At 35.9% G+C, this 15253-nt stretch overlaps 3 protein-coding genes across 3 annotated transcripts; 2 read left to right on the forward strand and 1 right to left on the reverse strand.

Annotated features, from left to right (window-relative positions):
• Positions 1–2155: 2155 nt before the first annotated feature.
• BKA55DRAFT_547485 (uncharacterized protein) lies at positions 2156–3230 on the forward strand (the record flags this gene model as incomplete). The annotated part of the gene is made up of 4 exons (XM_046191028.1): positions 2156–2175; positions 2409–2507; positions 2563–2886; positions 2936–3230. 4 exons carry the CDS (start codon positions 2156–2158, stop codon positions 3228–3230), a joined length of 738 nt encoding a protein of 245 aa, XP_046040632.1.
• Positions 3231–3868: 638 nt separating this feature from the next.
• BKA55DRAFT_531467 (uncharacterized protein) lies at positions 3869–4463 on the forward strand (the record flags this gene model as incomplete). Its single annotated transcript, XM_046189233.1, has 3 exons — positions 3869–4211; positions 4306–4370; positions 4428–4463. The coding sequence occupies 3 exons, from the start codon at positions 3869–3871 to the stop codon at positions 4461–4463; spliced, it is 444 nt and encodes a 147-aa protein (XP_046040633.1).
• Positions 4464–7583: 3120 nt separating this feature from the next.
• BKA55DRAFT_547487 (uncharacterized protein) lies at positions 7584–9352 on the reverse strand (the record flags this gene model as incomplete). Its single annotated transcript, XM_046191029.1, has 2 exons — positions 7584–8875; positions 9001–9352. 2 exons carry the CDS (start codon positions 9350–9352, stop codon positions 7584–7586), a joined length of 1644 nt encoding a protein of 547 aa, XP_046040634.1.
• Between the last annotated feature and the right edge of the window lie 5901 nt (positions 9353–15253).

The raw sequence follows: 15253 nt of genomic DNA on the forward strand, positions 1-15253 counted from the left end.
CGCAAACTTCAGCGCGTTTTATCGGCGCAGCTTTAGGTCTTGCGTCGAATTCGCGCGCGCGCTCTTTGAACCGCGTGAAGTTATCCTCCACTAGACCTAGGGTCGTTCCGGACTTCGTCTTTGAACCCGCTGAGTTCATTTCGGATTTCGTCCCTGAGCCCGCTGAATTCCCGCTTGATTTCCAGGAGGATTGTGTTCTCCATCATTCGTTTTGCTCAGTAATTCTCGGTCGCTGGTTGTGGGGTTCGTTGGTGTCTGTTGGTCGAGATGATGTGATGTGGAGGAGCGTGATTTCTCCATAAGATTACACGAAGTCACCTGACATGGCTGGGATAATTGGGCGGCTGGGTTGTTCCGTTCCGTGCTGGCTGTGTAAACTGGACAGTCAAATTGCATAAACGCACCGTGCAGCAGATTGGTCCAATCATGTCGTCCTAGAATATTGCTACATAACCAGAGCTGCAAATAATCAGTCTTTTATTAACATCGATTTTTTACCAACTCAGACTGGACACTAAATATAGTATAGAGTCGATTAAGAAGGCTGGAGTAGAGTCCATTTACTACATCTCTATTGATCCTCTCACTTTCACGGAAAGTGGACGTTTCGCAATGCTATTGGATGATAATCCTGTATGTACCCCGCATTCCACTTTCACTTAAAAGAGAGCTCTCAATAAAGGGCCCCAACAAATTTCAAGTCAAGGTATGGGTTCTGGTCTTTTCACTGGCTGACCCTTGCTTCTTTGCTAATGAGTTTCGAGTTCAACCTGTTTGAGCGATCCGAACGTGACGTGTATCCCGGCCATCTACCGGCGACTAATAGGTGGGCGCCTGGGCGCGTTTCCTGACTAAGCCTAGAGACGGTACATATATCACAACAATTGCTTTCCAGGAGGTCTTTACGGCTATTGTGTGTTAGACCGATAGACTTGATCTAAAATGAGAGGGAAAAAGACAAGCTACGGCCTACTGTACCAATTACCCCGCGTATCAGGTCCTGATACAAGATTCTACACCCCGTGATATGCCTTATGCACAAAGCCATCGGGTCAATTAAAATTACCATTTTAAGTTTTCTAGTCGCCGCGCTAGCCTATCTCACTCTTAGTGCTCGAGACTCTGGCCAACCACAATTTAGCGGTCACACACTAAACTTCATCTGATTTTTGCGGTCACGCACTAGCCCAATCAGTATTTCGCGGTCAACATCAATTGTTTACCCACTCAGACTAGACACTAAATGTAGTATATAACTTATTACTATTATATAAATACATATAATATAGCCTTTAGCCTTAACTTACTTATATTTTTATAAGACCTTCTAGCTTATTATTAATATATTTATCTTAGAAATTGCTGACCTTATCATCGGCCCCAAGCTTTACAGCTAATCAGAATTTAGCAGTTAAAATATAGCCATTTTTAGATATGTAGGGCCGTCACTCAGCCAATTATGAATTTCGTAGTCAAGATTCATCCATTTTCAGAAGCAAATCGCCGCTAATTCATATAGGGCCTAGCGCAGCATTTCAAAACTAAGCCGAAAGGGAGATATTAATTATCCTCTAATATTTATGTGATTTTCTTATTGGCCCTGTTATTGCATGAGTTAGAACATCAAAATACAAATCCGCCCAGGATAATACTCTACTCCCTGCGTTATAATAGACTAGATATCTACTATACCAAATACCACTCCTACGTGCAGGCATCCTAAAAGATGTCTCAAGCCTGAGACCAGTGCCTTATTCCCATACAAGTGCCAACACCAACAGATCGATAAGTATTTCCTCAAGTCTCATCATCCCGATATCATCACAGCCGCCACCAAAGCCACTAATCAAGGCCAAACTGTCACCCGTTATCAAAGCATACGCTCATAGCATTCGGGGCTTGTTAACACCAGAGAGTAACCTGGATGCAGCGGACCAAGCGCTGCTCATTGCAAGCCCGCTACAGAAGGGGATTCCTTTAGGCATCAAAGATAAGTTCATAAATGAATCCATTTACGAACATGGAAATGCGGTTCAGTCACCATTATCTCCTATTTACAGGTCTAACCACGGTAACTACTTCGGTTAGCTAAACAAGTTAGTACTCGTCCGCCCTTGTCTCTCTGTTGGTTTTAATGCTAATCAATTGATTAGATATGTCAGCAATGTTGAAGATGTAAGTCGCCCGACCATGAGTCCAGTATCATTATTTAACACTCCTCGCTAGGTGTTCGCATCGGACACTGAAGCGGCTGATAAAGAGGGCGCATACTTACGGGCTAAACGGAATGCCAATGATGAATACGAAAAAGCAGTCGCAAGATTTGAAAAGATTCAGAAATTGGACCCGACTATCAAGTTTCAGGATTAGATAAATCAGTACGCGACCGACTATGTTGAAGCGTGTAGGATTCGCGACACGCTCGCTGGTAAACTGCGCCATTCCTCGGTAAAGCTTGCTAAAGAAATGTTTAATGACGCTCAAGCACGTTTGGAGCCAAAGCAAGGGTAAGGCTGTTTTCTGATGATGGCGACTTGGTGACTAACTAACTGCTGAATCCAGTAACAACATGCCTTGCGCAGTCTCAGATATCGATATCTTGAATGAGCGCGCAACTCAGCAAGCAGACATAGTCTATAGGCCTCGCTATTACCTTTCGGGGTACCGGAGCACTGCAAAGAGATGGCGCGACGAGTGTTACGATAAATCTTCCGCACCTGAGCAACGCCTTGTTTCATTTGAGGACCTCAAGAACAAGGCTTGGGCACAGCTGGGCATAATTGAACCCGATGGTGACAACGACACTGACGAGACGCCTGAGATGGACTTCCAAGTCACATTGACATATACTGGAATGGGAGTTTTCGATATAAAGAGAGGTCTTTGGTAATGTGGACTTGTCTTTTAGGTGTGACTTCTACTAACATCTCGATAGGGACATTAACGACTTCCAGACACTGCTGCCACAATTGGCATCTACAGCACCGTCAGATTGCCATAAGCCTCTTTACAAGACAAACAAGCTACTTTTAGCATATAAAGTCAACCTCATTGTCAAATTACCGCAGATCATGGATCGGGATATGGCTAGTAGACTTCAACTAATGCCTGGTTTGATAGATGACTTGCCGTTGACGTTAGTTAACGGAAATAAGTTGCATGCCCAGCCACAGACGAATAATGCTTACCTAGTCTTGTTAGCTGTTTGGCCGATAAGTGTTAGGAGATAAAGAGGCTCCCATAAGTTTGGTCATTGGCGCAAGACATGGTTTCATTATCAGGTTTCGTTGTCAGGTTAGTGCAGACATGGAGCCACTTCTGTCGTATTAATTGATTAATGAGAGACAACAATAAAGCCAAACGACAAGAAGAGATAGGAAATTATATAGAAGGTGAGCATTGCTGACTTGCTCTATTTTCCGTATTGTAAGATGCCACTCACTTTATTTAATATTAACAACTAATGGAAATAAAATGCATTCGTTATTGACAACGTTGATGATGATGATGATGAGCCTCTAACACGCTAACCAATCTGATCCAAACAGAGCTTCTAGAATAACTAACAAGGTAGCTACCTATGCACGTCGTTGATGTTTCGAGGAGGACGGACATTCCTGTGATTATTTCCAGTCGGCCTTGCGACTTAGCCAATAAGAGCACTGTGACATGCAATTCATTTCGCTTCAATGGCGGATCTGGGCTTAGCCCGTGGACTATTGAGAAACTATTGGCATTAGCTTACTATTCCCACTCACGTTACTCCTATTTCCTTTGTGCCGCTAGATAGATTTCTTCCTCTTTTGTTTCATTTCTTCCCAACTAACTACTTCTTTTTTAACGGCTTGAAGCCACTTGATCTGCCAAGATGCGATTTTCTGCGTTGGTGTTGTCCATCTTTCTTGGCGCTGTTTCAGCGGGTCCTTGCCGACCCTCTAGCATCGAGAGCAGTTCTGAAACCACTGGACTTATTGGTGTGACGACGATAGAATCGCTCTCCTCAACTTTCGCAGCGACTGTGTCAACTGAGCCAGGTGGCGCGACAACGGCTGCTATCACATCTATCGTCGAGACTACGACAGAATCAAGCGCGGTTGCTGCTACCACTACTGCTGCTGCTAGCATATGCAATGCACCAGCCGCCCTGACATGCTGCCAAACTGTTAGAACCGCAACCAATCCCGTGATCAGCCTTCTTCTGGGGTTGCTTGGTATTGTGGTTCAAGATCCCAACACTCTCCTCGGAGCAACATGTATGTATTCCCTCACTGCCTTTCCGTTTCGTGGTCTAATATTTCCTTTCAGGCTCATCTATTACTGATCCCGCGACTTGTCAAGCTACTGCAGTTTGCTGCAATGATAATAGCCATGTAAGCATTTTCTTCCTACTACTGTCTACTAAATGATGTTAACTTGTGTTACTACAGGGTGGCCTTATTGCTATTGGTTGTTCGCGAGTTTAGGGATATACTAAGATCTGTTCTTAAGGTTGGGATAGGGTTATATTAGGCTATAGAAGCTATTTGCTCTAGTGCTATTTATATAAGGATTTTCCTAGGAATTATAAAATAAGAAATAAAGAGATATAAAGAAGAAGTAAAAGAGAAGGTAAGATATAGATATATAAGGAAAATGAAGAGACTACATCCTTATTGTTTGTCCCAATTTCACTGAAAGAGGAAATTCTACATCTCTCATTAGCTACATCCTTATTTTTCGTCCTAATTTCACTGAAAGAGGAAACCCCTATCGGTATTTAAGCCTGTGATTGGTCAGACAGAGTGACCAGAGTGGGGTGAGCTAGAAAGCCTCTTTCAGTCAAAGCGAAGACCACTGTGGGGTTGGGAAGTACCGGCGGCAGTGTTGAAGTATAAGCCTTAATAGTCTTCTGGGGGTTAGCCCTTTTTTGTTTTATCAGGTAGCATACTATGCGGGGTAAGCGATATAGCGCCGGCAAGGGTAAAGAAAGAGTTAAGTCAAGTGAAAGAGAATCTCACTGAAAGAGGCGAAGGTGATTGGCAAGAAACAAACAGCCAGCAGCAGAAAAAGAAAGTTCAATAGGAGAGATTTTTCTAAGAGAGATACTTAGGAAATAACAAATAAAAATAGGAAAATAGCTAGGAAAAGTTAAAAATTAAAAGGGACAGAAATAGATAAAAAGATAGAGATAAAGAGAGGTACTATATAGCGCGATGGAGCTAGCCGGCCCAAAACCCTTTGCATCACTAACCAGTTTAGGCAGTTTCTGGAGCTCTTAGGGGAAAGAGGAAACAAGCTCAGTCTATTAATGTTTTCTGTTTTAATGCAAACCCTGCTGAAGGCTTAAAAGCAGTCAGCTTAACCGGCTGCAGCCACAACAGCCCGTTTGATGGGATAAGCAAGGCAGACTTAGACACATACGAGCCCTTATACAGGGCAGCCAACCGCCTAACTGGTGCACAGGACATCCAGGCATGCAGTAACGCTTACGACAACCAAACAATACAGGCTAGCAAGTCAATACAATGGGAGCGAATGGGCAATCATTGGCTGTCATGCGTTCCTCAGTTGTAAGGTAAGGTAACAGGCTTATCTGCCTACCATGTCAGCATGAAGTCGTCGTTAGGCACACCAGCCCGCTCCGCGGAGATTGCTAAGTCCTGGCCAGATGATCTGTATTGCCGATTCGCCCTTAAAGAAGTAAACGTCCTACTGCATTATAGGTATTAGCTATAACCAAGCTTTCTCTCTCGCCTTATAATAAATACTAACTAGTTGCTCTATATATGGCGACGATATAGTAGATAAACCTGCAAGATATAGCAGTTTTTTAACTTAGTTTTGCTTAAAAGTTCTTAAACTATTACTACCTGGAATACAAACTTGCGGTAATGCTAACGCAGCTATGCACTTTACCAGCCGTATTGCGTATTGCCCCTATTAAGCTGAGGTGGCTATCTGCAAGTTTGCAGGGGTATCCTACTAATTATCATACTCGAAGAGGCCTGAGCGTTGATCGTTAACTAAATGACCTTTTCAATGTTTTAAGCGATATAATCTGATGTGGCACAGGGTCCAGGGAAGGGAGGTAATTCCGTTATTACAGCCTGATGGATCTTGGCATTGTTGATCAGACCATTGCTAAGTGGGACTCTGATCACAACAGCGTATCCACGATTACTACTTTTCTGTTTTTCACCCCGCTCAGTCTGCTCAATACGTTCAGCACGACTTCATTTTGAGATCAAGCAGACTATAAGTCTAGCTCTAATTCTGGATAATTAAATTCATCAGATCAAGACTCAATTTGTATGCACAGGCTTGTCTCGGTAAAAGTACCAAGTGGTTACCAATAAGTGTCTAGTATGTTAAGCTGGTCTTGCTTGCTGCATCTTCATGGAGTGAGTGGTAAGCAAGTCTCCAATGGCGCGACATGGGCTGTGATTTCAATCGTCGATGACTGGAGTCAAGCTCCGGGTCCCAAGATGATTGATAATTGTTTGCTTGATTAATTAAAATATGGTAAACCTCAAGAGCCGCATTGGCAGGCTTATTGGTGATTGCTGTGAATTTTTATTAGGCCAGGCGCGAGGTCCGTATTGGCGCTCATCTTGTCTCATTTGACGGATTTCTTATTAATTTGCAAGCATTTTGCTGGCAATCCCTTTAGATCCGAGAGTACAGCCAGTATTAATCGGCTGCTGACTAACTTATATACCACATTTATAATTCACCAGCAGACCGGCCCCGAGAAGGAACCAGCATTGCTGCTGGAGCATGCGTTACTGCCGCTTTATCCCCTGACTGAAGCACTAAGATCAGCACCAATATCGCAGCCCGCAACCTTAAATTTAGAGTCAGATAAGCGCAACGTTAATGCCATTTGCGAAACGCGAATTGTCATTAAATGGAATTAAAATTAATTAAATTGAACGGTGTATAGCATAGTATAATTATATATGGAAGAAAGAATCTCACCCAACAAGTATCTCTTGGATCTGAGTGTGCGTTTCGCATACTCTAGAGGCTTGATCCAACCAAGGCGGCATATTGGACAATGAAGACTCGGTCACAGTCTCATCACTTCAAAAGCACGCTTCATTGGCTAGAAATCACTCAAAAAGTGGCAAGAAACGCATGTATTGTTGTGCGTTTGTCCGATGTAGCTGCTGAGTGAGAGGCTGAGCAAGAGCCTATCTGGTGCAATAGCTTATACACATTCCGAAAATGAAGAGGGCTGGATCTCGTCTGGGCACTAACCCCGATGCTGAGCTATGACAGCCTTGGGCCTAAAAGAGAACCTATCCCTGGCTATTAATAAGTATGGGTCTTTATGCAAGCAAACGGGGCCTCGATTACGAATCACTTCCAGATGTATTAAGGTAACTATAAGACTTAGTTAGCTCTTCTAAGCAAAAAGTTCTACGATGAGCATCACCACTAAGAGAACGAAAATGCCATAGCTACAATCTGGCTAATATCATTTCGTCATAGTATGGAACCTCATCCTTTTAAATTTACAATTGACTGATATGATCACAATAGTGAGCAGGGCTCTAGCTCATGATGCGGCAGTCATTTAGAATGTGACCTAATGGGGTAGTTCAAACTATGATTTCCTCCAGTTTCAATAATATATCAAATGCTAGCATTTGTATGTCTGTTTGGACATCTGAAGTCCCACAGTTCAAACAGCTCATCACAATTTCTGCATATCGTGACCCACATAGAGCTCTCAGCTTGCCTTCCTCTTTCAGAAGCCTCTCATACCATTTCTCATGATCTGTCTCGTATTGAGATTCCCAAGTATAGCTCCCAAGTGGCCTCCATACCCCAATCTCAAGTAGAACACACCCGAGAGAGTAAATATCATGGGAGCGCTGGAAGGAACGGCGTGTCCTCTTCTCTTTGCTGCTCGTGAGGTAAGCAGGAGACCAATAACGACGCTGCTGCTTCAAGGTTTGGCTGATGGAACTTTTGTCGGCGAAGGCAATAGACGTGGCTTCTTCGTCGCGTGCAAAGCCGAATCCCACCACGTATGGCTGATCTATCCTTAGCCCTTGATATTCTATGATATCGTTAGGATCATTTAGCTGACTGTTGAGTGCCTGAACTCCTGTGAATATGATGTTGTAGGAACGGAAATCGTGATGGATCCACCCAGAGGAATGATACAGCAAGATCGCCCTACAAAGGATTCGGGCCAGCTGAATTCTTGCTTCTAGCGGAGGGAACAGAACCGTCCTGTACGATTCGAGTAGCTGCAGTAGCGACTTGAGTTTTGGAGGTGATGCTTCATTACTAGTAGCGTTGGAGTACGGCAACTCGTAAACAAGAGCATACCGAACCTGGTCGCTCTTGATATCTTGTTCCAGGTACCCAACGCAGGAAATAATTCGGAGTCCGTCGGGTTTCTCTCCCCTCAAAAGACCGGAAACGAGGCGAATCTGGTTTACTTTGGCGGATGACGTGACGGACGGCGGGTTCCAATCCACAAGCAGAAGGCTTTGCGAAAAGTTACTGCGGGCTACATAGCGGCTCGCGGTCTTCTCGCAGCCCAGTATTGCAATATCGCCCGTTTTGAGTTGATCTCCCACGCTTACTCCCTGGAGGCCATGGACTAATCCGGTCCATCGCACTTGGGATAGTAGAACAGCATGACTGGTCGAGGCTTGCTCCAGAGTCGGCAAATCATTCTCTTTGTTAGCAACAATCGCTGTTGCTGGTAAGGCTGTCTCTAAGAAATGCTGTAATGGGCCAGGGAAAATGCGTTCGAGGCATTCATTAAATTCCTTCAAATGATTAATCAACTGTTCGTATGCCTGCTTGTCTCGCACAGTCCAGGTGAACTTTCGCAAAGAGACGCGCAACTGGGCAGTACTGTCATTCAAAGTATCTAAAATTGTCTGCCGTAATGTGCATTAGATTGTACTCTTTCGTCAAATAAGATGAAAAAATTATATGCAACCTCGCCTTTGAGCGCATTAAAAGCATTTGAGTTTTCATAGAGAGTGTTCATACCTTTTCCTTGAGAATTTCTGGAAGCCCGTCCTGGGGATAATATCGACGGTCTAGAGCCTGTGCCTTGGACAGCAGTGATACGATGTGCTCCAAAGCCTCTGACAGCTCGCTGACGGAATGGATCTTGCACAAGAAATAATCGGAGGCTTTCCGGTCTCTGCTTTGTTACATCGTTCGTCAAAAGGCCACAAGCTCTTCCAACATTCAAGAACCGCTCCCGCTGGAGAAACATTTTCGTCCTGAGCAACTTCACATCCTGAGACGAGCTGGTCAAATCAAGGCACAGCCTGTACCCTTCTAGGCAGGTACTGAACAAAGCTACCAAGCCTAGTATGCCAGTGACGTCGGCCATTGTTCCGGAATTGAGATTTTAGGCAAGTTGCTGCCATAAAGCTGGTTTGATGGTGAAATGACTTTGTACTATATAATACAATACAATTTATTACGCCCGGCGGCTTATTTTGGCCGATAGGGGACTTTATACTATAATATAATATAATTTATTATGCCCGGCGGCCTATTCTAACCGAAAGGGCACTAGTCACTAATGCTTATATATAACGCCTGCTTTTTATTCTTATTTCCCTAAGTCCATGCTATGCCATATATTGCTTAATTTATATCTATATTTTCCTAAAGCCCTATACTAAACCTTACTTATATACTATTAATCTAAAATTTATATCCTTAAGCCTATATAGTGCCTATACCTTAATTACTTTTTTCCTTTTTATTTTATTATTTCTTACTTCTCTTATATTTTAGTAGTATTACTGGCAAACTAGCTTAAAGGCTGTTCTTTAAGTGTCTAGTATCTTATCTATAGCAGCTAAAGCGGCATCTGCCTCTATAATATAGGGTATTTAATATAGGGTATAAGTAAGTTAGTAAGAATAAGTAAGTAAGGTTCTTATAATCTAGCTTTAATATTATATATTAAGTTATCCTATAGCTATTATAAATTATATAGTTATATAAACTACTTATATATTTAGTATTTACTTAGTATTATTTAATAGTGACTTTCTTCTTAAATAAAACGAGAGGTTCCCTCTTAATATCTTAATATACTATAGTATCTTAGTCTTATATACTATCTATTTCTTATATTAAAAGAAAAAGTGCTTTACTATCTCTATTACTTATCTGCATATATATTGCTATAATACTGCTATGCTAATCTAAAAGAGGTATCTATTTAATCTAGCTATACCTGTCTTAAGTTATACTAGCATACTGGCTTCTCTTTATAATAAGCCATTATAGAGCAATTAAGTGTGCTTACCTAGGAGCGCAGTATTAACCTTCTTTAAAAACTTCCTAATATTATCTAGTAACTGTTTGCTTGCATGCTGGCTTAATTAGGCTATATTTAGGGTTATTAATTGCATTTAGGGAAACTTTTAAGCCGGGATGGTACTGTCTTGGCTTATACTTTATGCCTCTTTTTTAGCCATTTTTAGGAGCCTATATTTAGTACTAGTAGGTATCTATATAATAGCTACTATATTTCCTTTAACCCTTAATATATTAATAGAATTATATATATATTTAATATACTCTTAACTAGACTACTAATAAGGGTTTTAGATTATAAGCATAATAGCTTTATTACTTACTAATAGTACTATACTTTAATATTTAAAGTTAGGTAAGTATCTTAATATATAAGCTATTGCTATTAGTTATTTAGAAAATAGGTTTTACTTTATCCTTATGCTAAGCATAAAGGAAAAGCGCTTAAGCTTTAGTCCTCCTTATACCAAGGTAAGGATCTTAATAACCCTATTAATTCTAATTACCCTATTTTGCACTAAATTGCTTATTATAGTATATACTGCCTATTTTATATCTACTTATATTATCCTTAAACTATCCTTATTATTTATTATAATTTATACCTATTTTACCTAAAGTATTAATATAAAAGGGTTAATTATTTTTAGTTTTTTTATAAAGATCTTATTAAGTATTATTACTACTTTATAAAATAGTAAGTAATTATATTTTTTAAACTTTTAAATATAAAATATAAAGCTTTAAAGATAGTTAGTTATTAGAAGGGTATATAGATTAATTTATATTTTAATAGCCTATTTCTAGAACTATTTATATATACTAGCAATATATACCTCTATTTCTGCTATGCTTATTGCTATTATAAGGAATATCCCTATAATTGCATTTGCCTTAATTTTTTAAACCTAGTTAATAAGGCTAGCTCTTTTATACTTATATATATATATATCTATATATTTAAGGCATAGTTTATAACTAGGGCTACTATAGCTGTAAATAACTGCCTTGCTATTCTTAGAGTAAGACCCCTAAGCCTTTATAGCTTTATTATAGCATTTAATCCCTTAGCTACTGCCTGTATAATATACTCTTTATATTTAAGGCCGGTATTTATAATTATTCCTAAAACCTTAACCTAAGTCTTAGGCTAAACAAGCTATCTCCTAATTATAAAGGGCTTTATATTAAACTTATATTCTTTCTGCATAAAGTATATAATTACTATCTTTTTTATCTTAAATATTATACTACTTTTCCTTTCTTAATCTAGAGCTTTTTTAATAATCTTTTTAATCTTATTGCAGTTACTTTTTATAATTAAACCTATTACTTAGGTAGTAAAGTTATTTATAAATACTATTACTCCCTTATAATAATTAATATATTATTAAATAAGGTCTATATTAAAAAAGAGAAATAGGATTAAGGATAGAAAGGAGCCTTATAGTAACCTAGCTTATAATAACTCTTACTTTTTAAATATCTATTTATTAACCTAAATAGTTATTATATAATTTAAGTAAAAAGCTTTAATTTAGTAAAGTAAATTCTTTAGTATACCTCTTACTTTTAGTCTTTAAATAAGTCTCTCTTTATATACCTTATTATAAGCTCCTTTAATATTAAAGCTTACTAAACTAAGGATTTATTAACCTTATTAGGCAGTATAGATCTGCTTTTATAGTAGTATTAATACCTATTTAGCAGAATATTATTTATAAGCTCTAAAGTAATTTAGTAGCAATAATTTATATATTTTAATAGTATATAAAATCCTTTTTATAATAACTGCCTTTAGTATTTTACCTAAGGTAGGTAGAAGTAAGATAGGCCTTTATGCCTTTATAATTAAATAGTTTTCCTTATTTAGTTTCTTTAAAGAAATAATTTTAATATATCTCTATTAATCTAGTAATACCCTATCTTTTAATAAAGTATAAAAAAGCAAGAAGACTTAATACTTAATAAAAGGCTAGATTTATTTCTAAATTATAATAAGTAGCCTATCTTTATTAAGTACTTTTTATAATTTTATTATAAAAAGCTATTACTTTACCTCCTTTATAATAATATTTAATATAATAATAGTAGATCTATATTAAGGTTAATTTCCTTTTTCTTTAATATATTATAATAATAAAAAAAAGAAAGTTATTAATATTTCCTTAGCCTATTTAATATTATTATTTATATATATACTATTAACCCTTATAAGTTAAGGTACTTTTCTAAATACTATATTATCTTTAGACTTAAGATATTTTATTACCTTTTATATATTATTATTATTAACTAAAAACTTATTTTAATATATCTTTTTTTACTATTTAATAGTATTATAATACTACTTTACTACTCCTCTTATTATATCTTTAAGCTCCTTATATATTTATCTTATATATCTTAAAGCTTTAATATAATTCCTTTAATATATATATATTTACTAAAGTTATATAAAGTCTAAAGTCTATTAACACTTTATATATAGTAATAACTTAGCTCTAGGTATTAATATATAAATTGCTATTAATATTATTATTATAAGCCTATTAGTCTTTTATTATATAATGCCTTATTTTAAAATAGACTTTAATGCCTTAGTAATCTAAGTATTAATCTCCTTTTATAATACATTTTTAAGTAAAAGTCGCTCCTAGGCTTATAGTATTAGAATAAAGATATTAAACTCTATCTTAATAATATAATAATTAGATTTATACTTTATGCTATATATTATATACTTAATAGTTAAAGATACTAGGTTTACTAAAATAAGGATTAAGTTAATTATTATTTTAAAATCTTTATTACTTTATATTTTTATTTCTCTTAAAAGCAGGCTTATTAAATTAAACTTAATTATAAGGCTAATAATTTAATTTACTTTACCTTACCTTATTAAGGATATCTTATTTCTTCCTTATAATTAGTTATATTAATTAAAGTCTTTAATAATTACTATATCTACTAATCTGCTAGCCTGTCTTCTTATACTTAAGGTAATTTAATATAAAAGGCTATAAGTATCTTATAAAGCTTAAATATTACCTCTTAATATATAAACTAAAATAACTAAAACTAGCTCCTTAAGGAGTTATAAGATAGCTGCTATTATATCTGCTATCTTAATTAGTATCTATTTCGCCTTTATATCCTTATTTACCTATAATATACTTTAAATTAGCTATTAGCCCTCTTTCTAAACTATAAGGACTATCTTAACCTATCTAGGGTGCCTTATAGAGACTATTAGTAACTTACTATCCTTTTAGTATACTTAGGGCTCTTAAATTGCTATTATTATATAATCTTAAAGTTACTTATTATTTATAAGGCTTTTATATACTATATCCTGCTTTTTTATATTTAGTTAAATTACCTATAATAACTTACTTATATTGCCTAAGGTAAAGTTTTAGGCAATTTCTATTAAATAACTTATATAAACTGCTATAAAAAGTATACTTAAGTATTTATACCTAATACTTACTATAATAGTAGCCTATAATAATATACCTTATATATACTTAAGTCTTATTATATAAGAAAGCCTTATAACTAAGCTTTTAATAATTATAATATTATTTTAATCTAGTAATTTACTTAAATATATTTATATATATTAATTTACCTATAATAAGAAAGTAATATTCTTATAATAGCCTTTTAGTATTATTACTTTTAATTAAGTAAATTACTATAAATCTATATAACTTAAAGTTAACCTTTTAGCTTAGCTAGGCTACTTTAGTAATTTAAACTTTATTTTCCTAATTTAAGGCTTTTATTACTTTAAGGAGGATATTAAACTCCTAGTTAAAGATAGCTATATAATTTATATTATTAACTTTAATAAGATATAATTAATCTTAAAGGACTTTTATATTTAAAGCTTTTCTAGTTTTAAGAATAGTTTTAATCTTTTATATTTTTTCTTTATTCTTACTTATAATCTTAAGGCAGTTAATATTTTAACTATCTCTAATTATTATAATATATTATTAATAAGGTTAATTACTTAACTATTATATTTCTTACTTTATAGTTTTATAAATTATTATTAATATAGCCTTTTTAAAATAGTTTTTAAAAACTTTAAATATATTAATTATATAAAATACTAGTTTTAAAGTTACTAATTAGGCTATAAATAAAGATAGATTAAATATATTAGTAAATATTATTCTAGCTATATTTATATATAATTAAACTAATAACTATAATATTTTAATCTTATTTAGCATATCTAGCTATAGTTAAGTCTGCTTTAGCTTATTATAAACCTAAATAAGCTAGTTTTAGACTTATAATAATTCTTATATTATTTAGGCTATAGCCTTAATAACTTCCTTAGCTATATAATTACTAAGCTTAATAAACTTAAGCTAAAATTCGGCCTTTATTACTTTAATTTTCTTATTTAAGTCTTACTCTAGTAGTTACTTTAAGCTTTAAACTACCTTAACTATATTATTAGCTAACTTAAAGATAGCTTACTTTTAAGCTTAGTTTTATCTTAAAGCTCCTTTATTAGTCTTACCTTCCTCCTGCTATTTTATATTACTATTTTTCTACTCTATCTTTAATACCTTTATTATCCTAACCTTCTTTTATTAAGGGCAATAATATCCCCTGCCTAAACTATCTAGATTATCTCCTATAATAATAATAATATCTAATACAGGGTTTATAATACTAGATATCTACTAAGGGCCTAAATCTCTGCCAGGCAGTCCTTAAGTCTTATAAAAGTAATAAATAGGATAAATAGAAGTTATTTAAAATAAAGATTGTTTTTTAATAATACGCCTTGTGTCTCGCTTTCCTTTGTACTATAGTTATGGGCATAAGTAGGGGCCATTTTCAATCGAGAAGGGACCTACTTCTCTGTAACTTGACTGTATGCACAGTGAGAGTATACTGTATAGAGAGACCTACAGCTAATAACAGGCTA

Source organism: Fusarium redolens (assembly GCF_020744475.1).
Source record: "Fusarium redolens strain MPI-CAGE-AT-0023 chromosome Unknown BKA55scaffold_54, whole genome shotgun sequence".
Classification (NCBI taxonomy): Eukaryota; Fungi; Ascomycota; class Sordariomycetes; order Hypocreales; family Nectriaceae; genus Fusarium; species Fusarium redolens.